Source organism: Eublepharis macularius, chromosome 7 (assembly GCF_028583425.1).
Source record: "Eublepharis macularius isolate TG4126 chromosome 7, MPM_Emac_v1.0, whole genome shotgun sequence".
Taxonomy (NCBI): domain Eukaryota; kingdom Metazoa; phylum Chordata; class Lepidosauria; order Squamata; family Eublepharidae; genus Eublepharis; species Eublepharis macularius.
This window is the reverse complement of record NC_072796.1, coordinates 122376351-122401133: the sequence shown is the minus strand read 5'-3', so window position 1 is coordinate 122401133 and position 24783 is coordinate 122376351. Positions and strand designations below refer to the sequence as shown.

The 24783-nt window shown below is 42.4% G+C and overlaps 1 protein-coding gene across 1 annotated transcript; it reads right to left on the bottom strand.

Annotated features, from left to right (window-relative positions):
• Positions 1-19105, bottom strand: MED30 (mediator complex subunit 30). The gene is made up of 5 exons (XM_054985539.1): positions 19018-19105; positions 16769-16974; positions 10005-10163; positions 9166-9276; positions 1-229 (listed from the first exon to the last, which is right to left on the bottom strand). The coding sequence occupies exons 2-5, from the start codon at positions 16940-16942 to the stop codon at positions 134-136; spliced, it is 540 nt and encodes a 179-aa protein (XP_054841514.1). The 5' UTR covers positions 16943-16974; positions 19018-19105; the 3' UTR covers positions 1-133.
• Between the last annotated feature and the right edge of the window lie 5678 nt (positions 19106-24783).

Below are 24783 nucleotides of genomic sequence, written 5' to 3'. Positions count from 1 at the left end.
TTTATTTTTTAAAAAAACAAGCATATGGAATAGTCAGTGGAAGGGGGGAAAAAAGAATTCTTGAAAAATACATTTCTTCCCGATAGATAAAAAAAAAATCAACTGTCACAATGAGAAAAAATAAAAACATATTTCAGTTTCTCATTGCCAACATGGCATTGATGTCCCAAATGAGATTCCGTAATTGATCCATAATTTGTTTCAGCTGCTGATTCTTCTGTTTCAGTTTCTGTGGAAAGAAAAGTTTGTCAACATTGGTATATTTGCTCAGTCTATGTATTCTGAATTTTAATCAGGAAAATGGCACTGTGCAGGGCAGCACAGAACTCTGCTATGCAGAGCTATGGCAGCAGATGATTAAGGGAGAATAATCACAATTCAATGTCATGAGAGTTCAGGACACAGAATAGGAGTAGAAGACAGTCTGTTGTGATGGCCAGAGTGTTGGTCTAGTGTTGGGGGACCTAGGTTCAAACCCCCAGTTTGCCATGGAAGCTGGCTGAGCAACCTTGCACAGGTCACACACATTCAGCCTAAACAACCTCACAGGGTTGGTGTGATGATGGTATGGAGGGAAGGAGAACGGTGTAAGCTGCTTTGGGTCTGCACAGCGGAGAAGTAAATTAATACTCTCTTTCTGATCCGTCTTTCACTGAAATTTGTTCTCCCAGCGGCAAATGGCACAACATGGCTTGCATATCTCTGATCTGATCAAGATTCCCTGTCCGTGTTAGTAAGCATATCTCGATTCCGGAGAAACAGACAAACTGATGTGAATCTAACACGCTTTAGGCAAGAAGGATATTCAAGAATTTGAAAGATTACTAGTGGTAGGTGGGGCAATGGGGAAAGAGCTGTGCCAGCTCCCCAAATAGCTTTGCCAATACATCCCAAGCGTGATTTATGGCTGAAACCAATCCCCTTGAGTGAAAATGCCTCACCATGTTGAATTCTATTAAGTTTCGGGAGGTCCACAAATAAATCTTGAGATAAAAGCAGAAAGCTCATATATTCAGGCTCTAGTCACCAACAGTTTTACTGATAACACAAACAACTAAAAATTTGCATTTACTCATTAATATCTGCATCTATCATATATGGACTCAGGGGTTTATTACAAAAACTTAAACAACATAGTACCTGACAAAAACCTGGCAAAAAAAATTAACCACAATCAGCCAAGCAAGACTTACGGGCACCCTTCTTCTTGTAAGGTTGCCAGTGAACAGTAACACAAAACAAACCTAATGCCGCTGTGATTACAGGAATAAGTCATACCAACGATCTGTACTGCTGTGAATTAAAAGTGTTGCCACAGAGCTGTGTTTTAACATGGCCATGAAATGGTATCAAAGACCTTCTCAGTATTGCCAAAACCAGGAATTATTCCTTGGCCTCTGCCACCGCTATGACTGAGTTGTAGAGTAAGGACTGAAGCGTTTGCAATTTTCTTTCTCACAGTGTGATGTCACTTAGGTCTTTCTGCATAAAAAAATGTAATCCCCCCCCCCCGGCCATTTTATATTGGCCCCAAATTAATGGTGTTCAGTTTGGTTGGCTTGCGCAGCACTTTGCCTCCTAGGTTAGCAAGCTCAGTTTGGATTTGTGTTAGAAGACAGAGCCAGGCCAATTCGGGCACATTTGACACAATGAATGGACTTCCTGAGGAGCGACGCTTCAGATTTTACTGCTACACACTGTATAACTTTCCCTCTAAACTGCCCCACGGGACTTGCTTTGGGCTGTGAAAAGAATTCGGCACCATGCAGTGACTTTTAAACCTCCCAGCTTCCAGCGCTCTTTATTTTTTTTCCTGAGCACTTGACATAGTTCACAATGCGAAGGAAACGCTTCTGTGACGTACTCCGCAACTGTAGCTGACTTGCTGGCTATTCTACATGGGATGTATTTAAAACCAATTCTCTATATTGTAATGAAAACAAAATATCACTTCTTTTTTTTTCAAAAGCAAGCCTAAAATCCTTGGTGCACAAGTTGGTTGGGAGAATAACATGGCCACCTTTGCTTTGCTACACGACAAGTATGTATACCAAAGACCTCAGAAGCAAATGGCCCTTATAAGCTCCCAAATACAAATCATCAGTGGGATGGCTTGGAAGACTTCTTGCTTGCTTCGAACATCCTGAGACACTCTGATTTCAGCAGAGGAGTAAAGACTGTAATGACTTTATTCCCCACAGAGCAAGGCGTAGGACCGCACAAATGTTATTTAGCCAATGTAGTGTTAAGCAGGGGTTTGCAATTCGGGTTTCCAATTTAGAATAAATACTTGAATCGGACCCAATTTGTAAAGATTTGGGATTTCCGAATCGGGCCCAGCATTGGGGGCCCAAATCGGGAAACCAGAATCAAAGCTTTCAGAAGCAATTTGGATTGCCTCAGAAAGCTATGGGGTGTTTTAAACCTCACACCCTTGCTCCAGATGATTGGTGGGCTCCACCAGTCATCTGGAGCAAGGGCAGGGATTTAAAGTTTAAAGTGCCACCCACACCGCTTTAAGTTTGCACCCTTGCTCCAGCTGACTGGAGTGCCTTCCTGAAGGAAATGTCCTCCAATGGAAAAGCCACTTGAACTGGACAAAGACTCCTTAGGCTAGAGGAAGGCTCTTTGTAGGATGGTTGAATCCACACCACTATAAATAAATCGAATGTTCAGAGCAATTCAGCTAATACCTATATTCACAACATAAAAGATGATAATAATATAATAATAACATTCAATTTATATACTGCCCTTCAGGACAACTTAATGCCACACTCAGAGCAGTTTACAAAGTGTGCTATTATTATCGTCCTCGTGACAATCACCCTGTGAGGTGGGTGGGGCTGAGGGAGCTCTGAGAGAGCTGTGACTAGCCCAAGATCACCCAGCAGGCTTCAAGTGGAGGAGTGGGGAATCAAACCGGGTTCTCCAGATTAGAGTCCCGCACTATTAACCACTACACCAAACTGGCTCTCTCAATCAACAGGGCTTTAAAGAGTACCAACCCTAAATGACACAGATTTCTATGGGTGCATTCAGATGTAACAAGCAAATTCTGGTTTCTCCTGGTGGGAATAACCTTGGTTTATATGTGGGCACATATACTTCTTTCCCTATCCTCCTGTTATGCATGAAGCCAACATTGCAGACTTCCCAGATAGCACTAACTGCAATTTGTTGCGTGAGGCAGAAGATTTTCTAAGCCACAAAGTCTTCAACTTCAGCTCTGAGCTCAAGCGGGGAGGAAGAGGAAAGAAGGGTGCGCACACAGCCAGGAACAAACTAGGCACATTCTTGTCAAGAACAAACTGCAGCTTGTTTGTGATGTCCGAAAACAGCATCTTATGTTTCTCTTTGTCTCCATAAACCCCCTGAGGATTTGCATATAAGCCAATGGAAGCCAAGCAGCATAAAGTGTAGTAAAGTCAACTTGGGTACGTTTAGAAACCTAGGATATAAATATTGTAATCAAATAAATAAAAAAGTAAGAGCAACGTCGGGATTTAAGAATTTGCTTCCACATGCCTAATTAAGCAGGAGAAGTTTCCTGAACGTGGCTGCAGCAAGCTGTAGCTTTTTTAAAAAATTAAAAAAGAAAACTTCTTTTGGCAGAAGAAACTGACACATTTTAATTATTCAGATGATGACAGCACATCTCGGTAGGCCTTTCAGATTTATTTTCAGATTATAAATAGAGGGGGGGGTAGGATTTGCCTCAGCTAGCACTGTGAAACCACCCCACTCTCTGAGAAAAAGAAGAAAAAAAATCAATATTTCTGTCCGTCATCAACACCAGAACAGCACGGCTGATAGTGAATGGGACAATAAAGATGTATAGCATTTTCAGATGCAACTGAACCAGTCATAAGCCAATGTAAAGGATTTTTTCAGGTTATGGAATAGGCATTCTCTCTCTCTCTCTCTCGCACACACACACACACACACACACACACACACACACACACACACACACACACACACACACACAAGTCTGGCATTCTGAAAAACCATTGCCTTTGCTGTGCCACCTGCTGCCTCGGTGATCTGGATTCCAGCTAAGTTAATGCATTTCACTGTGTAGTTGGATTGGGCCCCTTCATTGGTGGAAAAGCACAAATTAAATACTGAGCCGGAAACTGTAAGTACAGTCCACTCCACTCATACCATGTTTCTAATTGACAAAAGCTGGACTTTCCCCATAACAAAGAGCAATACTGAGATTTCTGCCCATCAACAGATCTGTTTCTAAATCATGCCACAGAGGATAGCACTGATACAGCCACAAAAGAGAGACAGGGAGATACCACTCCAAGCCTGAAGGAAGCCACAGGGTTACAGAAAAATCTGAAATCTTTAAAAAAAAAATCAGGGGATTAAAACTCCCCAAAGTAACATAAGCAACAGCTGTAGCTTTAAGAAAAGAATTCCTTCTGAACTCTCAGCAGCTGTTGGAGGTTGCTAGGCAACCACAACAATAGCGCCAAGCCTTCTATAAAGCGATGGGGGGGAGTGGATGGGGGGGGGCAAAACATCCCTGAAAAAAGGTCCGCCGTTCCATCATGTCCCCTGATAAAAGAGTACTCACTGGGCACAGGCCCACAATAATTACAAATTACGGGTCACTATGGTTATTAATCAGCTATACAATTCTAACCTCAATAGCACTGAATATGGAAAGGAGACAGAAATCTGAGCAGGACAAAGCAGTTGTGTGGAATCTCAAGAAAGAGAAAAACGAGTGGGAAAGTGTATTTCATCCATTCCAAAAGAGAAAATGTATTACAGGAGGGTTTCCATTTGAAAAACTGAAAAGCCTGAAAGGGGAGGAAGGCAGTGATATTTTCCCCAGATTTTTCCACTTTTGTTCTGGGCCTTAATATCTCAAATTATGCCCCTCACAACAGGAGTTACAAAAAATGCCAGTGGGTTGTGTACCTGACTCACTGTTAGATTACTGTCTCGCGCTTCACATGGAATTCCCCTGGATGACAGGATGCTACTAGTACAGTAAGAATACAAGGGGGTTTGGATCTCACTGGGTGGGAAGGCAATGTTTCCGCATGATATAACTTCAGTGTGCTAAAACTGTGGACTGGATACAACCAGCTTTTATGCTGTGAAAGGGAGGGTCCTCTTTGGCCACTAAAAAAGCTGTGTTTGGGATCTATATGGACAAAAGGCATGTGGGATGGGGCAGTAGTAGAGAGGGGAATAGGGTGAGGTGGAGTGACAATTGTTGGATCCAAACCTGTATATAATCTTCAATGTATAGCAAATGTGTGTGTCATATGTCTCTTTTTACGAAACATGTTAAGAATGTACATAAGCCATAACATGAAGAAAACATGTGTGTTAGACAATTCTCAAGTGCTAGGACCACTTCTGACCAGCATTCTAGTCTCAGTTCTGACCTACTGAGCCCCAAACAGCTTGGGCTCTCCATAACTAGAGACTATCAGTACAATCCTTTCCTGAGAGTAAGCCCCACTGAACAGACCTGAATAGGATTCTGAATAGGCCTCCTTAGGATTGCTCCATGTGTGCCAAGAAAACATAAGCTTTTCTTAAATTCAGGAGTACAGCATGTCCTTCCCATGACACCAAAAATGTATTTAAAGATGACAAGAATGTCTTGATGTGTACAAGAAGAGGGTTGGTCCCCCCTCTCTCCCCCACTGGATAGATAATAGAAAGAAGCACCTTTTTTGCAATGTTTCCAAGCCAGCCATGAAAGACTGCAAATGAAGGGAGTAATTTTATAGATGAAGCACAAGGTTATTTTATGTCTAAGTCAAAAGATGAAAGTATATATTTATTATCTTTGGAGTTTGTTGTAAGAATTTTCATCTATGCCTCTTGCATATGATTATAGTCAGGTTAAATTCAAGCTAGTGAAAATCGTTACAAGGTTTCTTCTGTATACATTAATATTGATTGATTGCCAGACTCTAGAAAATTCAAACCTGTCCTTAAAAATTATTACTTTTTTAAAAAAACAGGAGATTATAATGTCTTTAAAAGTGCAAAGAATGGGGGGTTTGTAGTGAAGCTTCAAGGAACAAATCGCAGTGCAGTCATACTACTGCACTAACTCTCTCTTTGCTTAAGGAAGAAGTTAGGCTCCATCATAAACATTTATGAAATTCCTTTTACAAGATCACACCAAGGAGGATGATAAACAAATTAGCATTCAGCTACAACAACAAGGGCAAAAACATGCCATAAAGCTATCAATAAACCCCATGAAAAACAGACAGTGAAGCATATTAACGGTTAAAGACTGCATATAACTGTGCATAAATTCATGTTATATTAAATCTTCCTCCATATATGATGCTATACCATCAGATTAGAGAAAATGGGGGGAAATGACAGTTGCTTTTCTTTAAAATTAACAGGCTGCAGCCTCCCCCCCCCCCCCCCCACCTTCCTTTGCTGGGCTCAGGCCCGCTGCCTGCATGGAAAGGCTTTCCTAACATCCTTTTCCTCGCTAATTGGCAGTGACAGAAGCTGAAAATGTCAAAAACTTTTTTTAAAGTGGAGCTTCATTTTTTCCAAGTTCACCGTAATTATTTAAATAGCTCTAAATACAGAAGTGAGCCCTTTGGGCACCTTAAAAAAAAGCATTTTATTGTGGCATAAGGTTTTGTACCTACTTCATAAGATCCTTGGTTTGTTCTCTGCTGGAAGATTTTTTATATATATTTGTTCATGATTGTTCTATTGAAAACTAATTTGAACTATCAGTTCAACCTTTGATTCGAAAACGTCCCAGGCTGTACCTCTGGTATCGCATGGCCTTTTGCCCCCATTATTTACAGCTTTCCTTTCCTTTTATATGCAGTATACCTGCCAACTAAGAATAACAGCTTCCATGCATCAGATAAATGGGCTCTAGTCCATGAAAGCTTATGCCAGGCTGCCACCACAAATCTGTCTTTTAAGATGCTACCAGTCACCTCCTCCTCTGTTTTCGCTGTCACTGACTGGCACTGCCATCCTAAGGAGAGTTACTCGCTTCTCTCCACTAGAAGGATACAACTCTGCTTACGATGATACTGTAACTCAGCTTCCCCCTCACAAATAGAAGAGGCCTACTGAAATAATGTGTTTTAAACGTTTCTATCTCAACACACTCAGCCCACCATGAACGGGGCTTGAAGAGCAGACGTTCCTGCTGGATTCTCCCCACAGGCCTTTTGCCCGCGTTTCTTCACCATCTTTCTTATTGTATAAGGCCCTTGCACAGTCTTCCTTCTGCATCTGCTGTTGCAAGCTGAAGGATAAGTTGCGCAAATAGGCAGCTCAATGCGTTATCCTGTCAAGCAATCTGGATCCTCATAATAAATGCTAATCTGTCAGCTGTATTCACTTGGATGGTAATTTGCAATTGTAAACTCACACTGAAGCAGAAAATTTGATTCCATCTTTAGCATAAAGGACACATTTCCCCCTGAAAGTCTGACAAAAAGGCATACGTGCTTATCCTTACTGCAGACTCAACTGTGTTTTGTAAGATGTATTTTGATGTTCAAGAATGGTGTTTATTTTATTACCACTATGGCCCCAAACCTCCATTCAGCCATTAAGTTTCAAGTTATAATATGATCCAACCCATTTCAAACATGACCTGCCATGTTCAGGCCTGAGTGGGTGCCGTTGAAATAAAGCCTGACTCAAGACTGCCCTCAAAATCCCATTAGGGTGTCTGGGACTGGAACCAGGAACCTCATAGCCTGTGGCTGGAACCTAACTAAGTGAGCTACCAAGCAGTGTATGTGCTTAGGTAGGCAGGTAGATTGAGGGTTTTATGGCACAGAAGCCTCCAAATACACTGTGCCAAACATGAGAATACATTTCCTCCTCTAAGTTTCCATTGTGTTTATACACCAAAATATATCTGTCAAATCTCATCAATTCCCAAGGCCTCAGGACTCAAGATTTGTTTTAATCTGTAAGCTGCCTTGAGCCAAAGGAAAAGTCAGGGTGTATATGCTTTAATAAATAAACAAATAAAAACAAAAGCTTTCTTCAAATACAGAAAGCAACAGGAACATGCATCATCAGCTACTGCAAACAGTAGGCAGTTGGAAACCTCTGGATTAGCCACCCCTGCAGGGTCAAAGAACAATACTGTCTGTCACCTGAGCTTCAAGCTGTGACTGAACTCAAGGGTCCTGGGCTAATGAACCCACCCTTCCAGCCTAAGCTTGTGCTCACAGCCCTGGCTTTGTATTCACACAGAGTTTGGACCTTATTCACAAGATATGTCTTTGGTCTTCCAGGGACCTGTGTAAGCAACTTACACTCTAACCGTTAGTTCTTAAACCTACTAACAATCAACTGTATTAATCATCACTTTGAAGAAGCATACATAAATGCTCTTCCCATAGTAATCTTTCTTCAGCCTCCAGATGCTAAATGGAAGTATTATATAGAGGAATGAGAATCTCGGGAAGCTACAGGTTAGGCCATAGGCATAACTGGGGCTGCTGGAGCCACCTTAGCAACAGCCAGGTATTTATTTATTTATTTTATTTTTTCAATTTATATACCGCCCATCCCCAGGGGCTCTGGGCGGTGAACAGTTAAAATCGATAAAAACAAGAACTAAAATTAATATACAAATAATAAAACAAATTAACAAAGTGCAGTGGTGGGGAGAACCACTGGTAATGGAAAAGAGTCCAGTGGCACCTTTAAGACTAACCAACTTTACTGTAGCATAAGCTTTCGAGAATCACAGTTCTCTTCGTCAGATGCAACTTAAAGGTGCTACTGGACTCTTTTCTATTTTGCTACTACAGACTAACACGGCTAACTCCTCTGGATCTACGAGCCAGATCATGCTCATCTAAGAACTCTTCCATAATAATCAGACCACATGGTCAGAATATAAGAATCACTGAAATTTCTTCAAAGGAAAAAAATGCAAGGCATAAAGCCAAACAGTTGGAGCAAAGAAATAAGGATGTACAACAACTTACACTAAAGGACAGCTTCAATAACAGTTACTGATGTCTTATAAACTTGGGCTCACTTGTTAAAGAAAGGTAATGCATAAATAAATATAATTTTGAAATAATGTTGTATGGGAATCAAAGGCATATTTTACTCTGTCCAAGTACACTCTATAGAGCTACATCAGCTGCAAGTCACTACCTTGTTCACTTCCATGATCTCCCTTCTCTCTTCGCTAGCAAAGTGGAGTTGACTGGCTGCTCCTCGGTCATCGTGCTTGGAGCCATCCTCTTCAACATAAGGAATGAGTTGCTACAAATGGGAACAAAGCTTTTTATAGAAAACATACTGCTGGCTGCTGGCAGAATGAGGAGAGAAAAGCAAGTTTCACATGTCCTTTAAAAAAAAAAAAGGCTGCCACAAAACAAACGTATGGAACTCCAATGCTTAAACTGCACAGTTAACTGTTTTCAGATGTTTCTCTTCTGCAAATGGATAATTATTCCTTAAAACTTTATGTACTTCATTATCTAGGTATAAAGTTATAATATGGGGAATGTAAAAGCACTTTGGTTAGAGCAAGGAACAAAAGAAAACAGTCCTCACTACGGGTGGAACTACAAATCATATAATTTTACAGTATTTTGGCCTTTTTTAATACAGTGCAGTTGCGGGAAGGAACTATGATTTAAAGGGGAGGGAGTCGTTTCTTAACCCTTTCCCCTTTCTGAAAAATCACTTTTCCTTCTTTGCTTTCATCTGCCAGGGAAAACTTGCCATGTACCCATAAAGTTTCCCCAGTGGGGCCAAATGTATACTTTTGGCAGGAAAGCAAAGCAAGGAGGAGGATTAAAGAGTGCCACCACACCATTCTTCTCCTGTAAATGGCAACTCCAGCAGCTGCATTATATAAAATAAAGCTGATAATAAAGGACTGCAAAACTACATACAATAGCCATCCTATACCTTTGCGCATTATGGAAATATAAAGCACAATTCCAAACATTTACCTTTTCAGGAAGTACTTCTCTCCCACTTACCTCTATGGGAATAGGATCAAGCCCGGCACAGTTTTCATTGCATTTGTCGTATACTAATCTCAGTTTCCTAAAAAGTATTGAGAGTTGACGGAGGTGCTCTTGCAGCTTTCCTAATCTGTCTTGATATGTGCCCGTATGATAGGTGACACCATTTGGAAGCTGGAGAAGTCACACATTTTAAAAAAGAAAGAAAGGAAGATACAATATCATTCATCCATTCTCCTAAATAAAATATTATTGAAAAATTACATTCCAAATGCATCTTTCAGCTTTAAACTTTCCTGGGGATGTGTAGCAAACACACACTTGCTATTAATGCTAGTTGGAAAAATTGCATTCAGTCAGTCAGCAACCTTTTATTGGCATTCAATAAAACAGTATTCAGTAGTTATTTAGTTTCACATCTCTCTTTTCTGAATTACAAAATTTGTTTAAGAGATAAAAGCACAGTAAGATATAGCTGTTAAAAGATATAGCTTTAAATGTTACCAAATTATCTGAAAGCAGCGTTGTGGCTTTCTGCTTAACCTGCCTTGGACCTTTATTGCAGCTCCTTCTTGCGTTACCTTCTTTTACCTCAGGAGGTCCTGGTCACAACCAACACTCCCCCCCCCCCCCCCCGGAGCTTCAGATGTTTTCTACTTTACCCAGATTTTTTCCCCTTCAACAACACCTTCCCTTGGGAGTTTGAATCTCTCCACTAACACCACCTGTGGTGTTTTGCCCCCATTTGTGACTTATATATAGCTTCCTCCTTGACTTCCTCAGTGTTTCCAAAAGGCTTTCACTGCTACCAAAAGCTTTCACCTTAGAACTCTTCAGTTTAACTGATATTATAGGAAGGCTTAGTTATAGATGGCAGTATGACACAATGGTCAGCATGTGGGGGTGGCTGTGAGGTAAAAAAAGGGATCTGATATTCCAGATGAAACAGGCATTGTGCTTAACCAGAAGCACAATTTATTTATAAATATTTATAAAGCATGATGGTCGCAGAGAACTGATAAACATATTTTCTCAATCAATAGACACTAATAAAATGATTACTATCATGTGGGGGTTCGTGAAATTTTTGATGTTTAAAAGGTGTCTTCATACTCAAACAGATTGCAAACCACTGCTCCGTGAGGTATGTGGAATCTACTCAATTGACAACTACAGTTAGGGTTACCATGGCCCCTCACCCCCCAGGTGGGAGGCGGGAGACCTGGCACTTACCTTTGTAGAGGTCTTTCCACGTGTGCTATGCACACACACTCTTAGGCTACATCATGACGTCACTTCTGGGAAGTGACATCATCGTGCACAGCCTTGTGCTACCCCTGGGAGTGCTCCTGCGGTCCGCAGCAGGCCAATTTTAGCCTGTTTGGGGCCAAATTGGCCCCTTTTGTGGCCTAAATTGGCTCCCTGTGAACTGCAGGAGCTATCTAGGGCCCTCCCGGCAGTGCTCCTCCACTCTACAGTGGGCCAAATCAGATCCGTTTGGGGCCAAAATCAGCTCGCTGCAAAGCATGAGAGCACTCCTGGAATGGCACAACAGGCCCTGGGGTGCTCCCGCACTTTGCAGCAGGCCAGGAGCTACGTTCCCCTGCCTTTCCCCCCACCGGCCAGATAAGCGGGGGCAGGGGGTAGAGGGTGGGAGCGGGGGATCCCCCACACCCAGCAGGGGACTGGCAACCATAACTACAGTACAAATACTGACTTCTTTTGTGCACGGCCAAATCAATCCATCATTTTATGAAATCATTCAATCATTTTAGAGATTTATACCCTGTTGTATTAATATATGGCCTGACTGGGATAGGCCAGGAGAGCCTGATCTCATCAGATCTCAGAAGCTAAGCAGGGTTGGCCTTGGTTAGTAATTGGATGAGAGGCCTCCAACAAAGGCTAACATTGCAGAGATAGGCAATGGCAAACCACCTCTGTTAGTCTCTTGCCATGAAAACCCCACCAGGGGTTGCTATAAGTCAACTATGACTTGAGGGCCTGATTTCATTTTTCATTGACATATATTCCATTTTACCCTCACAACAACCCTGAGAGGCTGGTTACGTTGAGTGTGTGGTTGGCCCAAGGTCACCCAGTAAGCTTCCAGGGAAGAACTGGGATTTGGATCTGGGCCTCACAGATCCTAGTATGACAACTTTAATCGCTACACCACACTGACTCTCAATATTATTACTATTAGATAACCATAACAATAAAAAATAATGGCACTTGCAGTTCCACTCTGTGCTAAATAGACATTTGATTAACTATTGATTTTTATATTTTCCATCACAGGCTACCCTTTTACCTCCTTCCCAGAAGGTGCAACTGGACACCAGTTCTACCCAGCATCACTAATCTTTTCAAGCCTGCCTGGCATTCAATGCAGGTTGATCCTAAAATATCACATGGCTTTGATTTCTGCACATGTCAAAAAGCATACTGAAACAAGCATAAAATCAACAGGTCCAGTTAAAACCACAGTTACACTTCAAGGAGCGCAAACAAAATTTCCCAGCTGAGAGAAATTAACCAAAAGTTTGGGTAAATAAAACATCGTAGCCAGGAATCTTTAAAAAGGAATTAAAAGTCTGTAAATTTGGTGCCAGGAGAACAACCCTCAGGAGGTATTCCCAAGCGTTGGCATTACAGCCAAAATGACCTTGCCCGGTGCTAAGAATGTCATGCTTAGACCTGTCTTCTAAGTAAATCCTACTGAATTCAGTTGGGATTTATTCCCATGTTTAGGATCAGGCTATTATATGTAAATAAATTCCACTGAATAATGAATTTGTCTCCAAAGAAATATTCTTAGAATAACTGTGTCAAAATGCCACACACACACACACCCCTCGAAAAACAGATGAAAGTAAACCAGATAATTCATTCTCTTACACATGCTCATTTTTTAAAAAAATTGTAGGAACTCTGGTGCTAACATCATCATTTTTGATTTGGAGGGTAATGGTGAGGGGTAACTTGTTTGAGTTGTTTCTACGAATTTGCATTGCAAAAACAGGATCAAAGAAACTACCAGATGTCATGGCATGTAAGAAACACTGGAAGAGAATTAAACATATTTCAGAACACTCATTCCATAATAACTTCATTACTTATATCTGGTTCAATGAGCAGGTTTATCTTGGAGTGGCTAAATACAGTTTCTCTTTTTTAATACAGGATAATCACTAACTATTCACAAACAATCCATCTAGTCACAGTAAAAAAACCCACAATCTCTTGTCTATCCTCATTAAAGTATGCACTTTTTCACATACTGCAGCTTTTTACAACTTCGCCAGTAGAAAAAGTAAATGTTACAAATAATGGAGTCCTACGCGCATTTATGAAGGCATAGGCTTCTACTGAACTCAGTAGTACTTACTTCTGAATAAACCTGGTTAGGACTGGGTTGTACAGCAGCAAAACTATCCAAAATTACTTGGAAATAATTCCTATTAACTCTATGAAGCCTATTTTTCTTATAGCCCAAGATACGGCTATAAGAGAATTTTAGGAGAGTTAGGATAACAGCCTGAAGCAGGGTGGAGTTTTTTGGTAAAAGAGAAAGATAGTTTTAGTCTTTATGTAGGGAAACTCACTGTCAACATTCAAAAGTGCATCAAATTCATCCCAAAGTTGGTGGAATTTCTGGAAAAGTGTCATAGACCTGGCCATGTGGCTCCATGCCACAGTAACCTTGGGGGTCTACATAAGACTGCTTTTGAAAACAAATCAAAAACTTCAGTTGTGACATAATACTGCGGCATGATTACTATCTATCAGAAGCTAGGCAGCACGTGTATATCACATCTATTCTGCAGTTGCTTCATTGCTTACCATCTAGTCCCCCAATTCAGTTCAAGGTAATTACCTATAAACTCCTTCATGTCTTCGGATTCACGTATCTGCAGGATTATCTTTTATCATCATCACTCACTTATATATTGCTCTTCTAGACAAATTAGTACCCCACTCAGAACAGAGACAAAGTCAGTGTATTATTATCCCCACAATACAGCTGGGGAGCTGGGGCTGAGAGAGTGGATTACCCAAGCCCACCTGCAGAGCTCATAGCAATAGTGGGATTCAAACCAGCACACTGCAAGACATGTATTTTCACCTTTGCAATGGGGATTCCTCCACCTTTGACTTTCCCTACAACTTCTGGCCTTAGGCATGTTTTTATGCTAGGTGGACTGTTTTGACAACTTCCAAGCTTAGGGGGTGCTTTATTAAGACTCCATATTCTGAATGTTATTGCTGTTGTGCATCTTAGCTTATTCTGTGACTGATGGATGCCACTCAGAGACCTCTGGATTGTACCTATCTTGAGTAAGTATCAGCTGCCTCTTGAATCTCATGTGATTTCTTTTCTGCTGACAAATACTGACCCAGAAAAAACAACAACAACAACATTCAATTTATATACCGCCCTTCAGGACAACTTAATGCCCACTCAGAGTGGTTTACAAAGTATGTTACTATTATCCCCACAACAAAACACCCTGTGAGATGGGTGGGGCTGAGAGAGCTTCAGAGAACTCTGACTAGCCCAAGGTCGCCCAGCTGGCTTCAAGTGGAGGAGTGGGGAATCAAACCCGGCTCTCCAGATTAGAGTCCCACGATCTAATGAACTCTGTGGCCACATTCTTTGCACTTGTGGTTTCTTTAAGCCATTATAGTTAATTAATTTTAATCCATAAAGTTTGTTTTAATGTTTGTTTTGTACTCTACATTTGTAACTGTATTTTTTGTTTTGCTCAAGATCTTTGGTTAGAGGTGTAATAATAAAGGTACTTTAAAAAAACCCATCTCTCTTCTGTGAGAAAGGAAGAGTATAGATGAATAGAGCAAGATTTGGGTTCAGTAGCCCCTCAGAGACCAACTAGATTTCCAGGATATGAGCTTTCACAAGTCAGAGCTCCCTTCGTCAGATACATACATACTTCATCAGATAAATACTTTCCCTCAATTTTATGAATATTGTCAAATGCAACACAGATCACAACTTTAAACTACTATCACTGAATCACCGTCTTCACAAATTAAACTAACCTGAACACTGCTAGAGTACAATCATAAATGATAACCATTTCACATTTCCAAAGAGTAATTTCAATAGCAAGATTCCTATTGATTTCCATGGTACCAATACTGGCAATCCTGCTACACTAAAGAATCACAGAATTAGAAAGAGCCCAAGACAACTTAGTACTTATCTCCCACCTATCTCCTTCTAGCAGATTTAGGTAAGTTATCAATCAGCCTTTTAAAAATTTAAAGGGCATTTCTAAGCAGTGTTAACACTGTTCTTACTCCATTCAGTAGGCTAAAAAAGGTGCTTAAGAGGGCACTGTTTGTTACTTCTTAGCTACTTCGTTATCGACACAGAAACAACTTTTCTTTATTTGTAGTATTTACCTATTGCTTCTAAGCCATGCATACAAGCAAGTCCCATAGAGATCAGTGAATTTCTTTTCATATAAATATGTTAAAAATCCAGGCTTTTGTGAGATCTTTTTCCTTCTAATTTTTCCCCTCAATTATGCACAAACTGGGGTCCCCAGGTCCCCTTACCCTCCTGGGGAGGGGGGAACCCAGCACTCACCTTCTCTTTGCTCCTTGTGCTTGTGCGATGATGTTACTTCTGGTGACGGCACTTCCAGGAAGTGACATCATTGTGCAGGCATGGAAGTATGCACACCCTTTGCAGTGGGCCAATCTGGGCACCCATTTGGGGCTTAAATTGGCCTACTGCTGCCCTCATTTGGGCACCTATTTAGGGCCTAAACTGGCCTGCTGTGAAACACAGAAGTGCTCCTGAGGTGGCACAATGATGTCACTCCTGGGAGTGACATTGTCGCGCTGCCCCAAGAGTGTGCCCAGAAGGTCTGTTCCCATTCCTTCTCCCCACCAGCCAGGTAAGTGAAGGGGGGTGGGGTGGAGCAGGGATCCCTCACACCCACTGGGGGAGCCTAGCACAAACAATATTATTTTGAAACTATGGCAATATATTTCTTAAGATGCTGTTTAAACTACAGCTTAAAATATACATTTTAAAAGTTACTTTGAAGAGAACTGCAGTATTTTTTAAAGAAAAAGAACACTTAAATTTTGGATTTTTAAATACTCTCCGTATAGCCATTGGAAACTGGAAAGTATTTACATTAAAAAATTCACAGTAACCAGAGTGGAATAAAAACAAAACAAAAGAATCATACGATTATTTGTATAAATTATTGTCAAATTATTGTAAAAAACCTGGAAAGTTGTACAAAACCATCAACTAATGATTGGTGTAGGTAGTTAAGAGATATCACAATCATATGAAGGTTAGCTGTTATTACCAAGTTCATCTAAATCAAGAAAGAGTAAGTGAGGAAATTTATATGGGAACAAAAATTGCCCTAGAGAACAGAGGAGAAAACTACTATGAACTCAGGATGTCATGTAATCTGAGTTATAGGTTTATATATGCAACTGGTTTATTTAGTTTATAATATATGTCGGCATTGATTTCAATAATGCTTGTATTTCTGCTTCGCCTTTTAAAAAAAAATTAAGTATTTCAGAAACACATATATCAAAATTGTTGGTCATCAGGCTATCTTAAAGAAAGTTTATCTCTTTTCCAAGTGGAAATTTCTTTCTACATCATCTTAAAGCTCTTCTGTTTCCTACTGTATCCTTTTTTAGGGATTAATCCAAGAAACACCACAGGAAATGAACACAGTATTAAGGGGGGAGGTATTGTTCCTGCTGATGCTTACCTGCATATTTCTCAGTAACTGAAATATTTCCATGGTGCGAAATACAATATCCTGCACAGTCTCTTGTCCAATGCGACAGAGAGAAGCAGTGTTCACTTCGCGAGCAGCTTGAGACTGGGGGCCGGAAAATGGTCCAGGGGCTATTCCTGCCCCTGCTAGAGGAGGAGTGGACATGGTTGAAATCTGATGTACTCTGTAGGATTAAGCTGTACAAAAAGAGGAAAACAAGTCTCAGAAAATGGGTATGTGTTGGGCGGAAACAGAAGGGTATGTTTAACTACAACTGTTCTTTTCCCCACCCACACGTTCAAACAAAACAAATTACTATACCAGTATGTTCCAGTTGTACACACTGAATCTAAACCAGCTTTGATTCCTCCAAATACAAGTTCTCAGTTGAACTCTGAATTTAAGTTTTAGTTGCCTTACTATACATCTGTCATCATATTGGAATGTCTTACTTGTTCACTTGAGCCACGCAAATGCACTTATTGGATGCACGTGTATACTGTGCAACCTTCCTAGGAGGTTATTTTTACAAAGCTCATACTTTGCTCCTTCCTCACCCCCACCCCCAAGCAATCTGAATCACCTTGGATGCATCTGCTTTTAGCAGCAGCTCACTAATAACCAATGGCTATGGAGCCCGACATTTGACATGAAGCTTAGCAGGGCTATAGAGCATTCTTTAAACACGCTACTTTATTGAAGATCTGAAACTGATTCATGAGGTTAATCATCAAATTCTGTCTAGCCTTTCCGGTAGACGGAAAAACAGCTAGCTTTTGAAAGCCCACTTAAAGTACACGTATTTTTTTCGAGCCTATTTTAAATGCAGAGAATTTAATGAAAGCATGAAATGGGCTCCCATGAACCATCTAACTCTGAAGCTTCCCAGTTCGCTCACCCACTACTGACATCCTTGGGCTCCATTAATTGTGCCATTTTTTGGAGGACAAGGAGCAGAGCCAAAATCTACATGGTGGATGATGAACTGGAGCCCAAATCCAACTGCTAATGATGGGATGTGGAGACATTTTAAGCATCACATAAGCATGGCTTTGTTTATCAAGCATAAATGGAGAAACAGATAAAAGTTCTTAGTTGTGTTTTTTTGTTTGTTTGCACACATCTGAAATGATATGCAAAGGGGAGCACTACAATAATTTCACCTGCTTTAGGGGCAACACACAGAGAAGAGGCTGAAGATGAGAGAGGTATTAAGCAGCCCAACACGCATAAGACTTTGCAGGCTTATTTTTCTGTTTTTCTCTCATCCCAAGTACAAGATCACAGTCTTCTTCATATCAATGAATCCAAAGTTATTCACATTCTATTGGCCATCCTCATAAATGAACTGAAAACAAGTGGGAGGGAAACGCACACCTTGGGATAACAAGGAGATGGCCAAAAGCCAGGAAGGGGTAATCAGTCTTGAATATACTACACATGTCACATTCACTTATGCCCTCCTAGCTAGCTTTTGCCACCTAAAATAAACAGTACCGCTCCTTACATCTGGTTGGAAACCAGCCAAGTTGATGGGGTGGATCTGGAAGCTGGATTTGTAAATCTGTCTGGAAGCACCCAATGACGTGAACTTTTGTTCTGCACACACTCAGGGGCACTGTTGCTCATTTTAAAGCATTTAGACAGGAAGTAGGGTTGCCAGCCTCCACATAGTAGCTGGAGATCTCCCGGAATTACAACTGGTCTCCAGGCCACAGAGATCAATTCACCTGGAGAAAATGGCTACTTTGGGGGGTGGACTCTATGAAATTATGCCATGCCAAGGTCCTTTCCCTCCCCAAACCCCACTTTCTCTAGGTTTCACGCCCCCAGATCTCCAGGAATTTCCCAACTTGGAGCTGGCAACCCTAACAGGAAGCCTGTGGGAAAGCACTATTTCCTTTTGTTTATGAGAGCAGCTAGGTTTTATATTACATTTTTATAGCATTTTCAGTGCAATCCTAAGCAGAGTTACTCCAGTCCAAGCCCATTGAAATCAACCGGCACACACTAGAGTAATTTTGCTTAGGACTGCACTGTTTATTTCTTATAACACCTGGAGAAAAATGCAAGAATTTATAGGCCCGGGGTGTGTGCGTGCGTGACTTCGGCTCAAAAGAAGGCATCTTCCAGGGACATTACAGCCTCGGGAGAGAATGCTGAAAACTATCAACTAGCTAGCAACTCTGAACGGAGCAAAAAAAGAAAAAGCTCTTCTGCTCCGCGAATGCGCGACTTACGCGAGCTTGAAAGTTGGGGGAAGGGGAGCGAAGGAGCAGACGCCAGCCCGCCGTTGCCCAGGAGACCGAATCTCCACACGCAGAAGAGGAAACCGGAAACCGGAACTAGCGTTGTGGGAGGGAAAACCATAGAGATGCGGAGGAGAGAGCGGCAAAGATACAATAAAGGAGAGCGGAGAGGGGCGGGGCTTAGGAAAGGGCGGGGACAAGGAGCCTAGGTGAGGGATTGGCAGAAAAGCGTTGGGGGGGGGGTGAAACGGTTACCGTAGCAAGGAAGCTCCACCCCCAGCGTGAAGTTAAGCGGCGGGGGAAGCTTCGTTTGATTAAAGCCGGTGTCGTGTAGTGGCTGGAATAATGGCCCAGGGTGGTTGTGAGGAAAAACTGGAAGAGAATTATGTAAACTGCTTTGGGTTTACATCATTGGGGGAGCTGGGTAGAAATGAAGTTAAATAAGAAATCATTTCTGTCTATCAAATATCTCATCACATGCGCAGATGGTTCTCTCTTTCTTCCTCCTCTTTATGTATTTATTTTCCTTCAACTATACCCCACTTTTCGCCCCAATGGTGATCCCAAGTGGCTTCCAACATTCTCCACTTCTACTGTTTATCCTCACAACAACCCTGGGAGGTAGGTCAGGCTGAGAGTATGCAGCTGACCCGAGATCACCCAGCAAGCTTCTATAGCAGAGTAGGGATTTGGACCTGGGTTGCCCACATCCTAGTCCAATACCCAAATCATTACACCGCGCTCACCCTAACAACAACCCTGTAAAGTAGCTTTGGCTGACCAGAGAAAGCCAGATTTCCCCACTCCTATCATTCATTCATTTATTTAATGTTTCTCATTGAAACACATATAAACTACAATGCTTATTATTTCTATACATCAGTCTGTTCATAAAGCAGAACAGCAGGACCTGCCAAAAAAAAGAATATAGCGCTCTTCCTAAAATGAACGTCCAGGTGTTTAAGGAAACAAGCAAGCAAGAAGAGAGGAGGGGGGAGAACAAGAGAGATCTCTTTTCTCATGTAATCATGAAGACAGCCAAGCAGGCAAAATTTTAACGGGCTTGCTAGAATGTCATCATTGCCAGCGGTGATATACGCTGGGGTAGAACTTGAAAAAAGAAAACCTGTGTTTTCTGACTTGGTACGTAATGGGATGGACCCCCTCTCCCTGCCCCTGCACAGTTCCTTTCTAAGGAAAGATAGTCTACATACGCTCCAAGAAGTTGCAGCCTTTTGGCACTGTGCTTTAGATACTTTGGATTCTTTGAGTGGGGGAAGACATTTTGCAGCTCTCAGGCTGAGACGTAACAACTTTTGTAAATCAAAATTAATAATCCCCTCAAAGTCCAGGTGACAGTTGCTTTATCTCAATGTCTTCTTTAAAAGTTCTGTCATTATTCAAGGAGACTGGAAGCAGATGAAATTATATCTTTTTTTATTGGACTGGTGAAGCACATGAAACCTTTTTGAGTTTCACAGATTTCCTCCAGCAGTTGTCTGTGTGCTTTGAGCCCATAGGGTAATTCCTGAGATGTAATCTAATTAATTGTGGTGTTTTTAAGAAAGTGGCCAGGTGCAGACTGATGCTGGTCTTTTCTATTATGCCCTGAATGTCTTTCTCTTCTCTCTCCCTGCAGTGTGCTGTTCCAGCCTGTGGGAGCGCTCCCAGCCGCCCTTTGACCCCATACAATGACATCACATCCCGGAAGTGATGTCATTGCACAAGCCAGGAGCACGCACATGCACACAGATCCCGGAGCGAAGCAAGATAGGTACCAGGCTCCCAATCTCCCGCTGGGGGAGTCAAGGGACCTGGTGGCAACCCTACACAGGATTCAATGACCATTGTTAATATGTTTAGGATCGCAACCCTAGAACATTTTATTAATATGGTGTTATAAAATTAAATCTGTGCATAATGTACTAGAGCAGGGGTGGGCAAATTGCGGCCTGTGGGCCACATGCGGCCCGCTACAGAGTTTTTTGTGGCCCGCCAAGACAGTCAGAAAAATGCAGCTATAGATGATATGAAATTAGCACAATAAATAAATTGAATAAAACTACCACTATTTTATTTAATTTATATTTATTGATTTTTATGATACAATTTATACCTTTTCTGAAATGCAAAGTTAACTAATGAATGCAATCATTTTAAAAGGTGCGGCCCTCCGCTAACCTCCGCTCCCACAAAGTGGCCCCCGAGCCAAAACAATTGCCCACCCCTGTACTAGAGTAACAGTGTGATCCTAAAAACACTACGTGGGGACTAGCCCCCATTCAGTGGACTTGAGGTGGATTCACCTGTGTAGGTGATGTGAAAGACCTCTGCCAAAAACCCTGGAGAGCTGCTTTCAGTCTAAGAAGACAATCAGGGCTTTTTTTCAGCTGGAACGCAGTGGAATGGAGTTCCAGCACCTCTTGAAAATGGTCACATGGCTGGTGGCCCCGCCCCAGGATCTCCAGACAGAGGGGAGTTTAGATTGCCCTCCACGCCACTCAGCGGCTGAGCAGCGCGGAGGGCAATCTAAACTCCCCTCTGTCTGGAGATCAGGGGGCGGGGCCACCAGCCATGTGACCATTTTCTCCCAGGGCAACCCACTAAGTTCCACCACCTCTTTTCCCAGAAAAAAAGCCCTGAAGACAATACTGACCTTGATAGACCGGGTCTGATTCAGCATAAAGTAGCTTCATATCTTCCTGTGTGTATCCTGAGTAGACCTATTCAGTAGTTATTTATTTAGCAATTATTCTACACAACAACAAAGTTAATTATACAGCCAACAGACCTTGCAGTAATACAATTGTTAAAATATAGCACTTGTACATGTTTGATTAACAGAGTTCTTTCAACATTCAGGACCTTGTTCCAGTGGCAGCGCTGAAAAGGGGCCACTTTTCCAGTGATATGTACCTTCTCCCCATCAAGAACCAAAGGGAACATAGCCAAGGATGGAGCAATTACATCATTTCTGAGACATTATTATTAGTGGTTGGTTCCTCCTCAGACACCACCTCCAAATATCCAGGAACTTTCCAAGCCAGAGTTGGCCACGGAAGCTCACTGAATAACCTTGGGTCAGTCACTTTCTCTCAGCCAGACCTACCTCACAGGGCTGTTGTGAGGATAAAATGGAGAAGAGGAGACTGTTATAAGTCGCTTTGGGTCCCCACCAGGGAGGCAATAAATGAAGTAAATAAGTAAATCAAATAAATCTTTAACTCTGTTATAGTAATTATGGAACAGCAGCACATGGGATACAGTCTGTCTCACTCCTGTATCATGAGGACAATGCTGATTTTGAAAGGGATATGCTGACAGCTCTCAAGGATTGCTAATGGCACAATGCTACCATGTGCTAATGTCAAAAATTCTCCTGCATTTTGGTTCACTTAAGGTTTTTAAGTAGCTTGCGCTTAAGTACTGGGAAGTTTAGATCCAAGGTTAAAGTTGGGTGTGCCACAGCATGAGTAGGCCTGCTTAGGATTGCTATCTAAACCCGGTCTGTGTGTGATCTGGGCTCATCAAACCTGACACAACTCACCAGCCCAAGTGTTCTGGCTTGCAAAGCCTATCATGGCCATCCCAGGCAGGCAGCAACAAAAACAGGTGGGTTATCAGTCTCCCAGGAGGCCACCAACCAGATCAGGGAGAAAAAATGATTCAGGATATTCTAGGTACCAATAGAAGTGCCTGGTGTTATAGTGAAAACAATTATGTCCATATGGTGGTGGGGGGATGTCATCAATTTACTTCCTTTCTGGTACTGAGGCTGATAAGAATCACGGATCCCGTTTCCACAATTAGTATCACACTCAGGACATTTTTTCTAGTGATTCTGACATCGGCTGCTTGAGAGGCCAGATGGGGGCATTTATATACCAGTGACTTTTTCCCAAGTAGCATCTCAAGATCAAAGTACAGGACTAGAGTAGCGACGCTGTATAAAAGCCGATGGAACGTGCATTCTTCTGTATGAAATGCATAATGCTTGTAACTGTGGTTACGAATCAAAAGTCTGGAGCTTGGTATACAGTCTTACTTAAAAGGGGGAAAAGATGAAAGCAGTCAGAGAGCATTTATGGATGAAAACTGTATAAATTTACCGCTGGATTTAGCTTTTATAGTAGATAACTTTGCCCTCTTCTTTCCTCAAATGTAAAAACACAGCCACAATATTATGTAGAGTTATGCCTGCCTCTACATAGGATTGGGCTATGTGCTCAGGGCTAAAATGGATGTGACACTGGGAGTTAGGGTTGCCAGCTCCAGGCTGGAGATTTGGGGTGGTGGAGCCTGGGGAGGGCAGGATTTGGGGAGCGGAAGGGCCTCAGCAGGGTTTAATGCTATAGAGACCACCTTCCAAGGCAGCCCTTTTCTCCAGGGGAACTGATCTCTGTCACCTGGAGATCAGTTGTAATTCCAGGAGGTCTCCAGCCACCTCTTGGAGGATGGGAACCCTACCAGGAGTCTTGTGAATATGGTTCTAAACATTGTCTAAAAGGTAGGTGCATGGGTGGAGTTAAGCCTCCTTCCCAAGCCCTTTCCATATCTGAAACAGCTCTGTGGAGCTGCTGCTTAGCAGGTCAGGAAAATGGCCTGGGGGAAAGGGTTAACCCTCCCTTCTGCTTTTGCCCTGATCAGGGTCCCACATGTGGCTTTTTGGCGGAAAGAATGCATGCAGAATATCATCAGTGGAATTCCCATCATCAGATCTCATTTGGCCCTTGGTGTGTCCTCCTTGTGGCACAGTGGACATAAATGGAAACTGGAGACCTTTTCAGATGTTCAGTGTGGATGGACTGATTGCCCACGTGTGCGCTTGGGGAGCTGGTTGACAACAGCAAGCCATGCTCTCAACCTGCATACGTTCAGTGGAATGTACATACAGAGTTGTAAGCATATCTGCCTGCAGTTGGGCATGTATGCTGTCTCTAGGATCAGGAACTCTGAAAAAAGCAGAATGCTTAGAGGGAAATGTAGCGCTGTTTTCACATGCGCTCCGGGAGATCGTGCAAACTCATGGCATGAAGCGTATTCCTAGCATGATCTCCTGGCACAATCCCCTTTAATGGCCCGATGACATCAGAAAAAGGGCCATTAAATGGGATCATGTCGGGAAATCGCGCTAGGAAGACATTTTTATGCCATGAGTTTCGCGTGATGTTCTGGGCACGTGGCTGTGTGAAAATGGCCGTATACTTGTATAGTACAAATGCATATGTATATATTCCAACGAACTCATGTAAGTTGAAAGTGGAATGCGGTTCTGATTCGTTTTCGTTTTCTCAGCCATGTCGGACGCTCCTCTCCGCGGGTCCGGGAGGAAGTGCCCGAGCCCCCTGACCGGGCGGCTGATCTGCAAGGATTAGCCCCCAGGACTCCCAGTTAGGGAGGCAGGGTCCGGGACGCTGCGGGAAGAACCCCCCAAAATCTATGCGGGGGGGGGAATTGCCCGTTTGTCCCCATGGAGGCCGGCAGAGGTGCGCGGCGCCTTGAGTGCCGCCGGGCAACGAGAAACGGCAAATAAAAGAAACAGGCGGAAGCCTGCAAACAAGCGAATCCCTTCTGTTCTACAAGCGTTTGTGAAGGAGTGGTGGATCTGAAGAAGACTCGCTCTTCCCCTTCGGTGAGTTCCAGAATTTGGCTGGCGCCCCCCCCCCTAAAATGGCTGCAAAGAAGCAAAGTCCCGCTCTGGGTAAGTCAATCTCGGCTACCTTGCAGAAGGGAGAGTCGCTCGAAGAATTGGTGCGC